Source organism: Pempheris klunzingeri, chromosome 3 (assembly GCF_042242105.1).
Source record: "Pempheris klunzingeri isolate RE-2024b chromosome 3, fPemKlu1.hap1, whole genome shotgun sequence".
Classification (NCBI taxonomy): domain Eukaryota; kingdom Metazoa; phylum Chordata; class Actinopteri; order Acropomatiformes; family Pempheridae; genus Pempheris; species Pempheris klunzingeri.
Genome location: NC_092014.1, coordinates 20,328,103 through 20,346,774, shown reverse-complemented (window position 1 = coordinate 20,346,774; position 18,672 = coordinate 20,328,103). Strand labels below are relative to the sequence as shown.

At 43.2% G+C, this 18,672-nt stretch overlaps 1 protein-coding gene across 2 annotated transcripts in view; it reads left to right on the top strand.

Annotated features, from left to right (window-relative positions):
• crebbpa (CREB binding protein a) overlaps positions 1 to 18,672 on the top strand; it is a 39,950-nt gene that overhangs the window by 4,764 nt on the left and 16,514 nt on the right. For both annotated transcript variants that reach the window (XM_070828454.1, XM_070828452.1), the window contains exons 2-10: positions 5,520 to 6,256; positions 9,753 to 9,932; positions 11,454 to 11,721; positions 15,043 to 15,156; positions 16,469 to 16,741; positions 17,060 to 17,159; positions 17,347 to 17,484; positions 17,613 to 17,730; positions 17,892 to 18,063. In XM_070828454.1, coding sequence (XP_070684555.1) covers positions 5,520 to 6,256; positions 9,753 to 9,932; positions 11,454 to 11,721; positions 15,043 to 15,156; positions 16,469 to 16,741; positions 17,060 to 17,159; positions 17,347 to 17,484; positions 17,613 to 17,730; positions 17,892 to 18,063 — 2,100 coding nt within the window. The remainder of the gene's footprint in view (positions 1 to 5,519; positions 6,257 to 9,752; positions 9,933 to 11,453; positions 11,722 to 15,042; positions 15,157 to 16,468; positions 16,742 to 17,059; positions 17,160 to 17,346; positions 17,485 to 17,612; positions 17,731 to 17,891; positions 18,064 to 18,672) is intronic.

Genomic DNA, 18,672 nt, shown 5'->3' with positions numbered 1-18,672 from the left:
AAAAGATGGAGAACTGATTAAATCCATTACCGGAAATAGCAGTGATTGAGGAGCTCCACTGGTTATTTTAGCACAAAGTCAGAGCCTGAACATCAGTACGGAATTGCAGGTATTGCGCATAATTTCATTGAATCCCAGAGATCTAGCGCTAATAATGCAGGGAATTCCCACACACATTTACAGCAAAGTCTAAAAATGTCCAGCCAGCGTTTGCACAAGGGCAGAATGTGTGACGGACCGGCCGAGTCCTGGACACCACACTTGGCACACTCTCTCGCTCCCTCTACAAGGCTTTGAGCCTCCTCCGCTGTTGCAGCATCTCTTGCTAACATTTACAGACTGGTTTCAATTATATGCACTTCAAGGTATGTAAACGGGGACTGCCGGCTAAAACTAAAATCTACATTATCTGAAGTGGAGCAGTATTGGAAGTGTGAAAGGAGCAGCGCAGACGCCATTGCCAGTGATCCTCTGGATCCTCAGACAGGTAACTGTAACGTTACCAAGGTGAAGCAGCAGTCCAAAGACAAGTTTCAGGCTAACTAACTCAGAATATATCCGCGGCTCAAACTTTGAAATGTGCTGCTTGGTCAGTAAAGGCACAGTGCTGTGCCTTTTACCAGCGTACAGTACAACCTCTGGTGTGAAGCAATTAAAAGCTGGTGATGTCAAAGTTGCGTTCACAACCTGTTAGAGCACAGACTGTATATAGAAACAGACAGTGCGTCAGTACTTCCTTCCGCTGTACAAAAGTCAACGCACATATATCAGAATATATTGGAAACAGGTGTTGCCATATTTCGCTGTCGGTAGCAATTGGCGCCTGAGTTTGTGCAGTAGTGATTGTGGTTGAAGCTGTCACGTGGAGGTCCTGCCCATGCACCCCCCAGACTCTATCACAGGTTCAGAAATAACAAATTAAAATCAAAGTCATCAGAAAAAAGAACACTTGAACAAACCCCACCTTCATCTTAGTCAGCATCTGCGTTGTCTTGAACTCGGGAGACAGGAGAAGAGGGCGCAGTAGAATCAGGATGAAGGGAGATCGAAACATGTTGTTGTCAGTCCTTATCAGCTATGTAAATCCTTATTCATTTATGATCCTTTAGTTGTTTATTTTCTGGATACATCAGCTGTAAAAAGCATGTTTAGCTTTGTAAAAACACTGGAGAGTCTCCCAACGCACATTGTTGGGAGCAAGTGAACCCCAATGTGTGTCATATTCTGCTCTCTTGATTAACAAAGACATGTTGGTGTGTGACAGAAGTTTCCATAGGCTGCCTCATTCCTATCCAAGCCTTCGTGCTACAACAGATCCACATGGATCCACTGCTCCCTATGTAGGTTTCTTACTGGAAAAAGGTGCACCATTTTAATCGAAGTTAATTTAATTTAATCTGGCAGAAGACGTGGTGATTTCACTCACTATTAGACATTCAGAGATAAGAGGAGGAAAAATATGTCCACTGATAGAAATGTGAGAATACCGTTTCCATGGCGGTGTTTATATAACGCATGATCTTATGTGATCTGGATCTCGTGTGATCCGTTTCAGCAAAAACAGAATATTATAACCCTCATGAAGATAGGATTTATTGTAGGGCTGCTGCATTAGAGTCCATTAGTTTTAGCTAGGTGTACCTAATAAAGTGGCAGCTAAGTTAGTTTGTTGATTAGTCCGTAAAACAAATAATCGACTGTATTGTGTTTGATAGGCAGCCTTCCTCTTTTATGTGAGTGTGTTCTAATGACACTATGTCAGCAGGCCTTACAGGATATTATCTGACTCATTATTGTCACTGCGGTACTGCTCAGCTCTAAACTCAGCTGACTGTGATTAATTTTTCATGTGCAATGGTTCGGACTTGGCCTAAGCTTGCCAACTGGAATGTAAACAAAGCCGCTGTGGTTTGCATGCTGCGTAGCTGACACGTTTATCTACGGATGCGATGTTAAGTCCTGCATGAATCGCTGAAGCCCAATTTGTGTAAAATGCTGAAACCCGAAGTCCGAGTCACTGGTCATATGGAAACTCAGTTTTTCTGCATTCAGTGAAATCCTCTATAAATCCGTCATAATCCATACCACCGTAACTGAATAGATCACCAGGTTTTTTTCCCCCCAACACCTTCTTCCAATGCCAGATGTTATTACCAACTCAAAGGACCTTTTAAATTATTGTTAAACAATACTATTGCATGACATGGTCAGGTTACCCTTGAGTCAAAAAATAAATGCAGTTGCAATAACAACACTTTGCACTCATATGTTAAGATGTTCAGTTTGAAAGAGAACGTATAATAAAGCAAATGACATTCAGTAATAGTAGATAGAAGTTTTAGTCACTATAATACATGATTTATAAAGGTTAGTTGGATTAAAAGGAAACTGTCACTTTTATAATATAATTAGAGGTGATTTCCACTCTAACCTTCTCTAAAACCATACAGTAAATTTACTTCAAATGTTACATGGTTGTAGTCATTCTGAACAGGATGCTATTGAAAGCAAACTTTCTTAAGGAAAATTTTTTTTTAAGCTGCTGTAGTTATTCTTATTAATGTTGAAATATGAATAAATTGTCATTCTGTTACAATGTCCTTTTGAGGTGACTTTCTTTCTGAACTATATGGTTACATCACATATTAAACAAGAATTTCAAATACTGCATAATATTTAATGTAGTTTTTTTATTTATCTATATCAAATGTCAGGCGTGTTTGCTGAAATACAAGCCTTTTGGCAGCTCCAAGCACTGGTACTGCATGAATAGATGCACATCAAAATCCAAACGACTGCTGGCTTGACTGCAGTTCCAAGTCCCATAAAGCTCCACTGTGTGGGTAATCCATTCAGCTGCAGGAGGTAATTCCCCCAAAAATCTATCTATGGTTTTGGTTGTAATCGGTGGAATTTTCTTGTATGAAATGTCTGGGCTAGCCTTGCTCACCTCAGTTCAGCAGTTGTCTGAAAGTGGCGCGCCTATTAATTTTGAAAGTGCAGTGGCCAATGGGAAAAGTCCAACACTCAATGGACCAATGCTGTAACTCCATCACTCAGTCAGGCAGGGACAGACCTTCAAGTTTGTAGCTGCTGTCCAGCTAAAAAGCAGCACTAAGTGGCTTTCTTGCTCTCCCTGCTGTGATACTCAACAGCAAGTGAAATGCCAGGCATGCTGCACCTGTCGCTCTAAGGCCAGACACTCGGCCCTCGGGCAACATGACAGACATCCCCAGTCTGGACCACTGCTGTGGCTGTTTTTGCAGGTATTTATAGCCACCAGCTCCCAGACAGGAGCCACGAGGGATATAACAAAAAAAACGTAGAGAGGCGTATGGCGATCAGCCAGTCAACAAAGGGGGATAATTGGGTGAAAGAACATAAGAATAAGCGCAATGAGAAACCAGTGGAAGTAAGAAAATTGAGTAAAAGAAGGCCTCAAGAGGAGAAGCGTACTCCAAATCTGTCTCCCCTCCTCCCCTGATTTAGCTCCCCTGACTGCATGTGGTACTCCCTAACCAAAACATTGCTTTGCATTTTTGGTCTCGAGCCAAGGAGCCTGGGGGCAAGGTCGCACAGAGTGTGTGTATGTCCCCATTCAGAAATGAATGCGGGACCAGGCCTGAGCACATGTGGTTGAATGCACTCAGAGCAGCAGCATTCAATGCTGCTGCTCTGAGAGCATCCATGTGGCTGCTGGTTAGAGAGGAGGGGCTGAGAGGAGCAAGTGAGGGAAAGACGGATGGTCCCTTCAGCCTTAAATAAGCTTCCTCCACATGGAGCACCTGCTTGTCTGATGCCAGGGACTGACAGCGGGCTAGCGCGGCAGATCGGGGAGGCTGTGTTTACTCAAGGAGGTGCGTAGGCCAAGTGCCCTCATTAAAGGCTGGATTCTGACTGAATGTCAATGAAGACATCCAGCAGCAGCAGATGGGAGAGGCTGACTGCCTCACTTGGCCTGCTCTGTTCTGTCCTCTCCCAACGTGTAGCAGTGAGACCAAGTCCCTGTTAATTCTTTGAGAATAACTGATGACCTTAATGTAATTTGGATTTGTCTTGGATAAAGTGGCATTCTTCAGGTGCTACCGGCCAATCACATGCATGCTGATAATGACCTCTACTAATTTTGGCTTTATATCAAGATACAAATGTGCTGTTTTACATGATAACTTCATCAAAGATGAATAAATCTATGCTCCACTCGCACTTTAAGAACTGAGTTAGCTGGCGATCTTTTTATCCCACTTAAGTCATGCAAGGCTCAATTTGTCACAAATGTGTGCTTGTACATATTAGATTGGCCACCACAGCACCTTGCCGTTTCTATAAGGAAAAATGTTTAGCTGGGTTCAACTTGATGGATGACCCTGCACTGCTTCAGCTGGTTTGGTTAGCATGCACGCAACTGTGTCCTTAACATGCAAAATATCCCCACAATACAGTAACTTGCTAACTGAAAGGATTTTGCAGCAGGTTTACTCTTATTCAGTGATTTATAAGATAATATTTCAAAAGAGTAGTGGGTAAACAGGATCTAAACACTGGTGGTTGAGTTAATTGAAAAGCTGCAGGTACTCTGATTACAGTGCGAGTTTTCACATACCTCTGCCAAGTCATGAAGGTAAACCCCAGTAACTTTTACTCTTTTACAGTGACTTCCATAAGATATTGAAAAGCACATGTGCCCCGCCTCCCTCTGAGGCCGTAGTCACAGCTGCAGTCAGGACTGGCCACCGAACTTTGATAGTTTTATGGCGCTGGCTGAATTGCTTGGACACTACAGAATATCAAAAAATGCTTTGTCATTCAGACCCAAATTTCGATACCTAAGGTGGAAATCTCATCAGAGTCGGTGAGCGAGGAAATTTGCTTGGTTGAGGACAGCCCTAATGCACGCACACCTCCCTTCTTTTCCTGCTGTCTTACTCACTTCATCTCAAACAAATTATGGCTCCCCATGGCACTCAGCATTATGCTCACACCCCTGGATGGTGTGACACAAATATTCCTCCACCGCTCAGCAGGAACCTTGAGTGCTGCTGAATTCTCTCTCTTGTCACACCGTGTTTGTCAGCCGGTAGCGATGCTCTTATTATCACCGTGCTGCTTGTTTCCGTCATGTGCCGCAGGGACTAGGCCACAGTGTAGCACCAGTTAGCACGTTGGCTCATTAATAGCCCATATTTGAGAATACATTTGGACTGAGGAGGAGGGTCAGCGGAGGAGTAAGAAGATATTTGTAGATTTTTGACACCTACGGTCATCTGCTGAATTGTGGGTCGAGTTGTCAGTGGTACATGGAGAAAATATACATACTTGGCACTAAATGCTTCTTGTACAAGTCTATTGAATGACCCCAAAGGTGGTGTGGTTTAGGAGAGTGAGAGTGGCATAAATGGTTGACTCTATTAAATATTTTCAAGGCAATTCAGTGCAATACAAAAAGTGTAAAGCTGTTAAACTTATCTCAGATTAGATCAAATGTGTCTTAATTTTCCTTCCTCTTCCTTCTCTCTTAGATCTGGGGTCACTGTCCTGGGATGATTTGGAGAATGACCTTCCAGATGAGTTGATCCCAAATGGAGGAGATCTGAGTCTGATGGGTGGAATACCTTCAAACGGTGGAGCAGTACCTGGAGCTGGTGGACCAGGTGGCACCCCGGTGGGCCTTGGCGGCGGCGGCGGTGCCCCTGTTGTCCCAGATGCAGCAGCCAAACACAAGCAGCTCTCAGAGCTCCTTCGAGCAGGTAGCACCTCAAGTATCACGGCCGCAGGGCTGAACTCGGCTAGCCCTCAGCCAGGCGGGATTGGGCCTCAGCTCGGCACACCGCTTGGGAAGAGCCCCCTTGGCCAGGGCTCCCCCAACAACCACCCGTCCCCCCAGGCCCAAAAAGCAGGAACACCAACTGGAGTAACAGGACAGAACAACAACAGTAATGCTGCAACAATGGGCTTGAACACGGCAGGTTTCAACCAGGCCATGATTAACAATAGCCAGGGCCATGCCGGGCTTCTTGCCCAGGGAGGGCAGCCCCAACCTGGGCAGGTGATGAATGGTGGTCTCGGACCTGAAGCCGGGAGAGGACGGGGAGCAGGGGTGGCAGGAATGCAGTACCAGGGACAGACAATGCAGGGAGCTGCACCAGGACCAGGAGGAGCAGGGAGTGTGTTGGCAGAGACACTCACCCAGGGAGGGCAGCAGATGGGGGCTCACGCCACCCTCAGCGCGGCACAGCAAGCAGGCAACATGAACAAGGTGAGTCACACGTGTTTTCCATCACCCTTCGATTAAGTATCATCTCTGTGCTGTAAATAAACAAGGTTTTGTTTCGCGTAAAGATTTGACGCGTCTTTAAACTCATCCAAAATAAACATGTTAAATCTTTTCCTACCTCCATAAAACATTCTCACAGCTTTTTTTAAAATCACTTTTTTATATAGACTTGCCTCAAGTTTTATTGGCATTGCTGCCGTTAGTGCACATTACCTCCATCCATGTCTATATTCATGAATGACTTCTGCAGTGGGCAGAGTTATGTTTCACGTTTGTTTGTTTTGTCATAACCTCCTCTCTTCTTTCCAGTTTGCTATGGTTAGAGGATGAATACATTGGTCTTGGTCATTGCCAACTCTACTTTTGGTTGGGCAAGGGTGTGGACAGCTGTGTGCTTCCTCTGATCATTTGTATTGTCACCATATTTGAACTTGGGGACGTGTTGCTCTACCTCAGATGACTGTTTCAAACTGGGCTCATGCAACCTCAGTTACCCTCATATTATGAGTGGGGGCTGCATACAGTGACTCTCTCTCTCTTTTTTTTTTAAGATGCATTTGTGTGTATGTGCTAGTTACTGGTGCTCAGTTTTATGTAGCTCTTAATTGGCTGGTTAATGAGAGAGGAGATGCTCCATGGCCATACCACCACTCAGGCTTAGTCTCAAATGACTTGGTACATTCACTACAGCAACACAAGTATGTTTAGTGTATGCATCTGTGTATGCTCTGCTGGCTGCTCTTCTGGTTCATCAGCGCAGTGTCTTCCCGCTGTCCGCTCATTTCCAGTGCTCCGATTGTTCAGAAATGAAATGTACACTCACCACTTGGCAGCTCTACCCTCACTTTTGGCAAGTAGCTAATATTGACACTACTGTCAACTGCTCAGTCATTCAGATTAGTCTTGGGACTCTAAAGTATACAAGCGTGTGTCTGTCTGTGTGTGTTAGTTCATAGTGTCATTGGCTGCTTGTATGTGATCTTACCACCAATGTGGTTTCACAGGAAATCAGTAGGAAGCCATCTATTTTACTGGCTGTCAGAGGCAAAACACTGAAGCGGTACGTAACCACAACACACGAACAAATGCTGTGAGCCACTGAGAGAAGACTTGGGAGAGATAGTGAACGTTCGTGTTCGTGTGAGATTCATTCACAAATACTGTGTACACATGCTCTAACCACAAGAAAGATTAAAAACTGACGTGCAAGTGTGTACTAGACGGTCTGTAATGAAACAGTGTGTGTGTGTGTGTGTGTGTGTGTGTGTGTGTGTGTGTGTGGTGTAAGTGCAGCCGGTTTCCTATGATGATCGTGTCACCAACACCTCTAGAGAAAATGCACCACTAGACCCAGTCTTTTGTGTGTGACCGCCTTTGTTGTGTTTTAATCACTGGTAGTAAATCTCTTTTTGGGCATTTGTGTTGGTTAGATGCTGCTGTCACACACTCCTTCCTGCACCATGCCCCTTTTGTCATTGTATAAGCATGAACACTCCCCTCGCTTTCTCTGGCCTTTTGGACGTCTGTTTGCCCTGTCAGTCACGAAGGGAAAGACAGGTATTGTAAACCACTTAATCAGTTTGAATGACAGAGGGCGAATGCATTTAGGAAGAAAGAGGGAGGGCAGCTCAGCTGAATAGTCGGGCCTGGCAGCCGAGCGGTGAGATGATAGTTGGCAACTGTCCTGCCTGCCGATGTGTGGAGTGTGTCGGAGAGTGGGGGACTGAATGGGAAGAGCGCAGCGAAGGGGGTGTGCATTTGTGTGTGTGCAACTGTGTGTGTCCGCCTGCTCAGCTGTGTTGAAAGGCTGCCAGTGTCTGGTCGTCTCAGCTGGGTCTTTTTTATCTGGTCTGTTGGAGCGGTGTCAACAGCCTGAGGAGATACAGCCTGGCCTGGCATGGCAGAGTCTGGTCTGCTCTCCCAGCAGCGCTGTGGATGAGGGAGCAGCAGCAAGTTGATCGGTGTGTAAAGCATGGCACTAACAAGGATTTTATTCCCCTGGTGCCTGACATCTCAATGTATGCAGTCATGGCTCTTGTTGCTGGTGGGCCATATGGGAAAAATTCTTTTATCACAGTGGGTACATTTTCTGGAAATTCAACTGCAAAACCAAAAGTAGTTTGAATATAACAATGATAATAAAAACAAATAATTACATTATGGTGCCTACCACACTGAGGCAAAATTCCTGTAGATATTCCATAAAGCAGTTCAGCTCATTGATATATATATAGGGCTGGGCAATATGGTTGGTATCAGTGTCATGATATAATTATGAATATGGTTTTCGCAGTATTGATATCAATCCCAATATATGTAGAGTAAAAATAAACAAGTCAAGACTCAAAGTACATATCACCTTTCTACAGCAAGTCATTTTATGAAAAACTTAACAGTTTGGTATTTTAACCCTTTATTGGGCAAGGGACCATATTTGATAACTTCAGTGGGAGTTCAAAATGCCGCCCCTTGCCTCACCATGAGGCAGTAGAACTACGAGATTTCTCCAAGCCAATCAGCGACAATCAGGCTACATGACAGACCGGCAAGAAACCATATATGGTAACTTCATTGACCTTGATTTTCACCATAAATTGAATTTTTTTTTTTTTTTTTAAAAGTCTTGTAATGACCTCCAGCAATGGTCTAGGGTTGAAATTTTGAATTTTTAAGTATTTCAATGAGTGCCCTATAAAGGGTTAATGGTTCTACAGCCTAACAGGATATTGAGAATAGGAATGCCAAGTTATGACCTGCCAAAGTGGCCAATGGAAGAAAGACTTTGCAGTAGGTAGATCAGGCAGACACCAGATGTTAGTAGTAATGTTTAATCTTTGTTATTTCTTGAGGTTTCATTGGTTGCAAACTTCTGATTAGCTTAAGAAGAGAGGAGGAGGAGGAGAAAAGGCTAACCTTTTCCACCATCCGTCAACCAGAAACAATTCTAAAATTGTTTCTGGTTGACGGATGGAGAAGACCTTCATGCCAATAGCTGGTGTCATGCTGAGTTGTCACGGTGCCAGAGCATGGGCTGTTTTAGACTCAACCAGGCGCAGTCATCCTGGCACAGCTATGATGGGGCCTGCATTGGCACAGGGGGTCTTGTCGTGACAAATTGACATTAAAAAAAGGTGGAGCCTATGTTGGCACGTTGGTACAGTTTTGACAAATATAGTTGAATAATAAGCCCCAAGTAAATCCTAATCCACTTGTTCTGTGCTTGTTTGCTGTTGAGAAACAGTGCTGAGTCTTTTGTTTATGGAAACAGTGTTGCTAATAGTGCCACGTAGTTTTCAGACAGATGTTAGCTGCTATTCATGTAATAGTCAAATTTAATCAAGTAAAATGACATATTTAAAACCTATGAACTCTCGGACCAAGCTCCTAATCAGGCGTCCAGGATTCAGGCCGTAAGTCTGTGAAACAAATGCAGCTAAATCATTTTATCAACTTTTCTGTCATCTGTCCGTCTTTCCAGATGGGCCTCGGCAGCAATGGGGGTCCATTTGGGGCCCAGGCCTACGGTCAGGGTGCCTCGGGACCCGGCCAGCAGCTAAACCCTCAGCAGCAGCTCCAGAACAAGGCTGCCCTTGCCAACAGCCTGCCACCCTTCCCCAATGAGCTCAAAGGGGCTGCTGTCACTAGCGTGCCAAACATGGTTAGTGCTTGTTACACATATTTAGATGTTACCTTACAGATAATATCAGAAATGTTGTTGTTTGCTGAAATAAACTATACTGGACACATCGGCATACTATACATGCCGATGTGTCCAACCCTTCAACTCCAATATACATGCATATGTCTTTCTGTAATTCGTGTTGCAGTATTAACCATATCGTACAAGTAAGAACTGTTGAAGCGTAAGTTGCCGCACTGCAGTACTATAATTTCCATCCAGTGATACCAGAATCCCTGGAATGCTTTAAATGTTGCTTTGCTTGGTGTGAATTGAATTAATTCTTTTTTTTAAATTAATTTTTAATTAATTAATTTTTATTTTTATTTTTTTATCTGCTACAGCACATAACTGCTCATTTTGAAACCAATTTTTTTTTTTGTATTCATTTTATGGGATACTGTAAGGCATCTGTCTACATAGACTGAAACCTTATTTCAATACAGCCAATCAAATCTTGCATTAAAAAAAATAAATGTCAGCGGTCTATCTAAGGTCAAAGCAGATGGTTACATTGAGTCAGCCTTCTACACGACAGCCACAGACTCTGAACAACAACCCTCATTAGCTTTCTGCTAAAATCTCCCTTTTATCTAACCTACAAACATGAACACACACCTTGTCCTGCAGCTTAGCTTGTTGAATGAGTGACCACTAACAACACGCAGTCTGCCCGCGCCATATACGCTACAGCGCAAGTTTGTTTACTTTGTCTCTCGTTCTCTACAATGTAACACTGGCACTGTGGCAGCCTGCTGGCTGTGGTCATTCAAACAACAGACAACAACATGCCTCTCCAGCTGACTGAAAAGAGGTATTTCTGATATTTCCTCAAAGACCCGTTTTCTTCCCTTTTTGATCATAAAAAAAGAGGAATAAAAGGGATGACTAAATGTTAATTCAGTTGGACTTTAACTCGTATGCCTTCATTAAATGTCAGATGGGCAGCCCCAAAGGCCACTGACCCAATAACAGATGCTGATTTGCCACTTGATGTAAAGAAACAGGATCAAGAGTTTGAACAGGCACATGTCTCACTTAAGAGAGAGTTATACAAACGTATGCAGCTCCTGGTGCTCAACATGTTGGTAATTGGTAAAAGTTTGCACTTTGTACTCTTTTCCATTAAATACATTTTTTACTCTCCAATAAGGTCCAGACATGTTTTGTACTTAATACATTTTTCTGATTAATGTACAAAAAATGAAAATAATCTGTTTTAAATTACCCAAAATACTATTTTATGTAAAATGGAGAAAAGCAAAGTCCTCATATTTTGAAAGCTATAACCGGAATGTTAGATATATTATTAGCGTATGTTACATTTTGCCAATTGATTAATTGTTGGAGCACAACACAAGTGGTCAGTACGGATAGAGAATCATCTCACCAGAAGTGACCAGCAAAACTTTGCCTCTCTACATCTCTGGTGCTGAAGGCATTGATTTAAACCAGTACAACTTTGACATTTGTCTGCCTTTTACTTTGCCAACCATGCAGCAGCTCCAGCAGCAGCCTCAGCAGCAGACAGCGATGCTCCCACTGGCCGGCGGTGGTGGTGTGGCAGTGCCTTCGGCAGGCCCCACAGCCGACCCAGAGAAGCGCAAGCTGATCCAGCAGCAGCTGGTCCTGCTGCTTCATGCACACAAGTGCCAGCGACGGGAGCAGGCCAACGGGGAGGTGAGGGCCTGCGCCCTGCCTCACTGCCGCACCATGAAGAACGTCCTCAACCACATGACCCACTGCCAGGCCGGCAAGTCGTGCCAGGGTGAGTTGGAGCTTTTGAACCAGATAATGAAATCAAATTGATCATTTCCCGATAAAGAAAAAGTTTTCAGAAGTCAAAAGCCCTTTTTTACTGTTTGGGACGTTGCTGCTGTGTGGTTTATTATTGTTAAGGAGTTAGGCCACCAGAATCAGTTATTTTTTGTCTTTTATGTTCATAGCAATCTTGACAAAGTAAACAAAACATACTGGTCATACAGTTTGTTTTCTGGATTGTGTGTAAAATCCCCAGCTTTGTTCGTTACAAACTAGCTGTTGAAGTGACACTTGAATGGCAATGTTTTAGGATGTCGCACTGATCACACAATCGCCTCTCTGCCATTTTACCTCAGAAAGAGCACAATACACAAGGTGCTTAGAGTTGATGGTAGCTGTGGCCTTTATGAATATACAGGTACGATACTCTATAGCTCTACCCAGAATTATATAATTTGACAAAAAATCAGATTAACCTCAATGACACTTACATGTACCTACACTTCCAACTGCTTTTGACACTGAATTTCTACAACTACACTTACAGATCAGAAAATGACATCAACATAGATGTGATTCCCTTAATGGGACAATCAAGCGTTCATTAGGTGTTGAGTGGGTTGTTCAGATTAAATGTTTATAACAGAATGCAACACACACAGTGTAAATGCTACATTTTCATCAGCTCTGTTTTTATCATATGAATACAAATCATAACCTTAAAAGTTAGTTTGGGAACTTTATTTTCCACAATCTGAAAAATGTTGCTTTGGCTTCACTGCATAGCATTAGAAACAGCACAAGACTACTGATAACAGGCAGGCATAAATGCAGTTATGATAGAGATGGTCTAGATTTACTCACATTCAGTTATACCCCATTATTTTACTAGCCAGCTCCTTTGGACGCCCCCCCCCTGGTCTCAATGGGGAGGTCAGTAGTCCAGCCATGACCAGGCTCATGTTTCCCTTGACTCCTTGTTGTTCATACCATGAGATCCTGCCTAATCCATACTTGACATGGGGGATTTCCACCTATTCCCAAAACACAGCATTCATCCTCAACCTGGTTGTCGACTCAGTCTGCTGTTTCTCCCTACACCAGTTTTTTGGTGATATCATCTGTTTCTTACTACTCTTGAACCTCCAATGCCGCTTACCTCCTTCGTGTGTGAAAAATTCCCCTCAAGCTACTCTCATTTAAATTTGGCTCCATGTCTTTGCTCTGGCCTCGGACTTGAATGCTGAAGTTAAATTTGAAGCCAAAAACACTGAGAGGCCAAGGTGTGTTAAGTGTGAAGGGGTCTGTGTTTCTGCTCACCGCTTGCCAGCTCATTTCCTCTTGCTCAGGATCTCTGCTTCTCAACGCCACCAAAATAGCTGTTGAGAGAGATTTCTTTTTCCCCCAACATGCAGTTATCTTCTCTTAGATTTATCTGATGTCTGTTGGCTCAGTTTATTTTCACCTGAGGGACTCTGGGGTGTGTGTATGACTAGTGCCTGGATTGGCTTTGGATCTGTGGCCTCATCATTGAATACTGAATCTACAAAAAGCCACTAACACGATAGCCTTGCTATGTGTCTGTCTTTGCCAGGAGTATTGGCACTCTTACAAAAATAATGAAATTTAATTGTGTTTATTTGTGTATAGCCCTTGGAGCTTGAAGCCATGTAGTAATTCTATATTTGGCAGTACTTAGAAATGCCAGTCAGCTAGCACGGTTGATTTTAGCCTGCTCGTGATTTCTTGTCAGATTAGCTGCTAGCACATTAGCCTGGCCCCAGATGAATCGAAGCACTTCAGTTTGTTCAGCCACGCATCAGGAAATACGGTTAGGTTCCCTTTCCGCCGGGCCAAACCAACAGCCTTCCAAGAGTGGAAATTATTGTATTGAGCTGAATCTGAGAGTTTTGGGCAAATGCATTCTGTAGTTTCTCTCAAGAGCAAAATGCAAAGGAAGTGAGACAGATGGACAGCCAAGCCAGAGCTAATGTCCTTTTTGTATTTTTCTTATTCTCACAGGACCACTGTGACCATCCTTGAGTCACATTTACATAGCAGGCTTTTCTGTTCTAGGATTGAGCTCAAAACAAATCCAAACTTTGAGTATTTTGTGTACGATCTTGTTTTCATATAATCAACTTTTAGCCAGGTTAAAGAAGCACACGAAACCCATGAAACTCCTGATAAACAGATATTTTGATGCCGGGCAATTAGGCAATGACAAGTTTTGGCTGTCAGTCTGCGTCCTTTTTGTGGGTTCTTTTGGAAATTGAAGAAGTCATGTCTAATTTGAGTCCGGCAGTTCAAATCGGTGTAATTCACTGAGTGCTGAATCAAAGACAAAATGTGACTCAATGTTGGAGAGATTGCTGGGATTGTTGGTACAGATGTCGATGAGGAGAAAACACTTTACATGAGTACAGAAAACACTGCCATGCTAGTCACATAGGTATATGGGATGGGTGGTGGAACCCAGTATTAAATGGACATTGGGGCTAAAGTATTAAAGACTATACCTTTTGATAAGCTCCAATGTTACCTCTTCTGCTCTTGGAGAAATGAAGAAATAGATTCCCTGTTGATTTAGGCTACGTAACCTTGCACCTTTTATCTCACCAACTCCGTTTCTATATTGCAGTAAGATTAAGACATGTGTCTAGGACGCACTTTCACTATTCACAACCCAGAAGAGACATCTCCCTCTTCAATAGACGCGATGCTGCAAATGCTTGTTGTCCCGAGTGCAGCAAGTCTTTTGAATGTAATGGCAGAATGCGAGAAATCTTTTGAAACATGTAGCGAAAGTACATCACATACAGACAAGGAGATACAGTTTTCACCTGCCTAGCTCCTAGTTCATCTGGTGTTGCCCGGTCCACCTCAGGCATTTTATGTATGCCAGCAGCTCACACAGAGTTAACTAAATTGCATTGTTAATTCTGTTCTTACGTTGCTTTATTTTTTCCCTTAAAATAACCGATAAGCATACAGTTAGAATACTGGATTGATAAGCAGTATGGGTGAGAGTAGCAGTACTGTGTAAATCTTAGTGATCCCTAGTGGGTACACTTGGCTTCAGTAAACACAATATAAAACAAAAACAAGCTAAATGTTAAAAACTGTTGGAAAATGGCTATTGTTTCCTTTGATATCACTGGGATAAACATGACAATCGTGACAATCATGATATTGATTTCAAGTGATATTACCCATCCCTAGTGTTGAATTCTTGGTGGTGACCAAATACAGCAGACTGTCGGTGTCAAGACTGTAAACCGTGCTGCTCTCTTTTTCTCTCTCTCATTCCGTCTCTCTTTCTCTGCAGTGGCTCACTGTGCGTCGTCCAGACAGATCATCTCCCACTGGAAAAATTGCACACGACACGACTGCCCCGTCTGCCTGCCGCTGAAGAACGCAAGCGACAAGCGCACCCAGCAGCGTAAGTACAACTAACGGGCTCGGGCCCACTGCCACTTAGCCATTGTCAAGTCTCTCAATGATACCACACAGGCCAAACACATGGCTGAATTACCTCCATCGACTGTATACTGAATAAGCAGGACATCTAGACATGGCAAGCTCTGGGTTACAAAGGCCTCAATCTTTATCTGAGTCATTACCGGAGATTATGTTGGAATATTTAGCTCTTACAGTCCACACTGACAACCTTGGAAAGAATTAGACGTGCTTGATGCTTTCCTGAAACCAGCCAAAGATGTCTGTGTGTAGAACGTGTGCATGTTTTTCTATTCAGGCAAGACAGGCAATTAATTTGTAGGTTTGTGCTCCTCTGCGATGACTAAAAGTGCTCAGTGCGTAAGAGCGTGGTCCTGCTGGGCTTGTAATCCGACACACAGGAGGAATAGGAGTGTGATGGAAGGAGAGAGGGAGGAAACAGAGCATGTGCTAGAGGTGTCCTGCTGAGCCATTGGCTGTTGGGCTGTTTACTGCTACTCCCCACTAGAACAGAGCACTTTGACACTGCTTCTGCCTCATAGTAAAACTACTTTTCTTTCTGTTTTGTTTTTCACTCTTTCCACATTGTCACAGGTTCACAGTCAGTTTTCTTTAATGCCCTTCCCTCTTTTTGATCCATCCTTCTCTAGATTACTTTAGTTACCTTAAACTTTTTCAACACTTTTGTTCCATCTCAGTTTTTTTCTTCACTTCACCACTCTGCTCTGCGCTTTTCATTACTTACAGCATTCCAGTGTTGGTCTGTCCCTGTTTGGCTTGCATGTTAAAGAACATGATGCCGGGGCTTGTGGGTCTCCTGCCAACACAAACAGAGCGCAGTATTTCTTTGTTCTGCCTCCTCCGATTTTTGTCTTTGCACAAACTAAGAGCGTTTTTAGCTCAACCAAGCCTGGAACCAGAAAATATGCTAATGTATTGTCCCCTGAAGGGATTTATGCATTTATTCAGCTCACTGCTGTTTAAAGCGTTTAGCCTTACATTAATGCTCTCAGTGTATCATGCTGCCATGAGACTTCATCTTGCCAGAGGTCAAAGTGTGTCTGCATGTGTATATTGTACTACCTGTTTTAAGTATTCATACCATGTCTTTGCTGTGTTTTCACCAAAACAAACTGGTTTTGTATTTATTGGATTTGGCACACATTATCAACATTTGCACTTTGTTAGTTCAGCAATAGAGTAAGCAAGAGGGTCAACATTACTAACTGCTGATAGAATATTCAGTATGATAGTAGCTAAGCATCTTTGACTGACTGCTCTGTGTCTCTGCCCAGCCATGCTGAGCTCTCCCAATGCAGGCCTCCAGAACCCCATGTCCACAGTTGGCGTTGGCCAGCCCAGTGCTCCCACAATCAATACCTCAGCCCCCATAGACCCCAGCTCCATGCAGCGGGCGTACGCAGCACTTGGGCTGCCGTACAGCAGCCAGGCCGCTGGGCAGACCCAGGCCCAGCAGGCCCAGGGCCCAGGACAGACAGCGGGTGCACAGAACGCACAGGCCCAGCAACAGCAGCACCAGCAGCAGATGAGATCCATCAACGCACTTGGTAAAGCAAGATGGACTGATTCTATTCCCATATTGTTTATGAGCACTTTTATGAACTTAATATATATTAAGATATGGGTCCTCTGTCACATATGTTTGCATGTATTGATTGACAAATATCCAGGGCAACAGTTTTGAAATTTTAAAGAAAACATTGTTTGTGTTTTTTATCAAGCACCTCAAGTCTGCTATATTAGTATGTGTGTTTTGTTTTTTATTTTGTACGCATTTATTTTCTGCCTAGAGTACCATTGCATTAAATGAGCATGATTTTGAAATCGCGGCAGTGCTGTTTGCTCACAGCTTTCTGTATTTACAGGTAACCAGATGGCTCTTGGAGGTGCGGCAATGGGTGTGACCACTTCAGAACAGACAAACCTGCACACGGACTCCCTTCCCAACACACTCAACACTAACAAGTCAGTCCCCGTCTGTAACTGCATTGCATTCGTTGACCTTAAAGGTTTTTAGAATTGCAGAAAAACAGATGCTTAAAATATGCAGCTGCACCAGATCAGATTCCATTGTGACAGTTTCCTGAAAAAGTTGACTTATAAACCACAGATAATAAAGCTGTAACTTCTAACCTTCCTGTTTGACCTTCAGTCAGCTGCTGTCAGACGGGTCAACTGTGGGCTCAATGGGAAACCTGCCCACAGCAGCACCCATCTCTGCCACAGGCACCAGGAAAGCGTGGCACGAGCATGTCACTCAGGACCTGCGCAATCACCTCGTACACAAACTGTGAGTGCATATCCGTGCTGGAGAGATGTAACAGTTATTTTTTGTTGCTAGTTTGTACCGCACAGTTTTGAAGTACAGTAGTAGAAATTGCCAGAGGTATTTATTACTGCTCTGTTCTTCTGTGTTAGAGTACAAGCCATATTCCCTACCCCTGACCCGGCAGCTTTGAAGGACAGACGAATGGAGAACCTGGTGGCCTACGCCAGAAAGGTGGAGGGGGACATGTATGAGTCAGCTAACAGCCGGGTAGGTTTTATGAGACAAGCCTCAAAGAGGACTGAAGTGGAATTGCTCCTTCTATCAAGGACACACACAAAGCCTTTAAGCATTGCCACAAAATACACCGCATTCTTACCCCTTTATTCAACTTCACTATCTCCTTCCTCTTCCACATTCCTTCCCTTCAGGATGAGTACTATCACTTCCTCGCTGAGAAAATTTATAAAATCCAAAAGGAACTGGAGGAGAAGCGGCGCTCAAGGCTACAAAAGCAGATCATCAACCAAGCCCCTATGGCTGCCCAGGGGACCCAGCAGCCTGGCCTTCCTCAGCCCAATGCCTTTGGCCCAAGGCCACAAAGTGAGTACAATGTTTGCAACTCTTACCGAATTTCAAGTGAAATCTCAAATTATCCAAAAGTTTCTTTGAACATTTTTGAAACAAGAAAAGTTTGAAAAACCTTGAACAACTATTTATGTCTCTGATGAGAATAAAGTAGGTAATATCCTCTGCCATGTGATATATTTTCATCCTGGTTATGAAAAAGTATTCTCTTTGGCTGTAAAGCTGTATGGCCAAGTTTTCACATTAGACCTATTATCCAGCTGGGCTTGGGTCATACTGTGAGATACACTGTGAGATGACATGTCAGTGTAATGAGATCTTGCTATACTGGAGAAATCTAATTTTGATATCTCTTTTTCTTGATTTGTCAGGTCACTGACTGAAAAAACCAAACATTGTCTTAAGGTTATTGTAGCTATAGATGATATATAGGTTTTGTAAATTTCCAGAAAGTTCATTAGAATTTAAAATGAGTATATATTGAATATTTTGCCATATTGACCTCTATACAGTTTATCATGTTTTTAGGAGCTTTAATACATTTCTATATTTTATAAAGTTGAGAATAAACTTCTGAAATAACAGAAGAGGAGTTCATTGATTATTTAGCTTTTTTGATTGCAG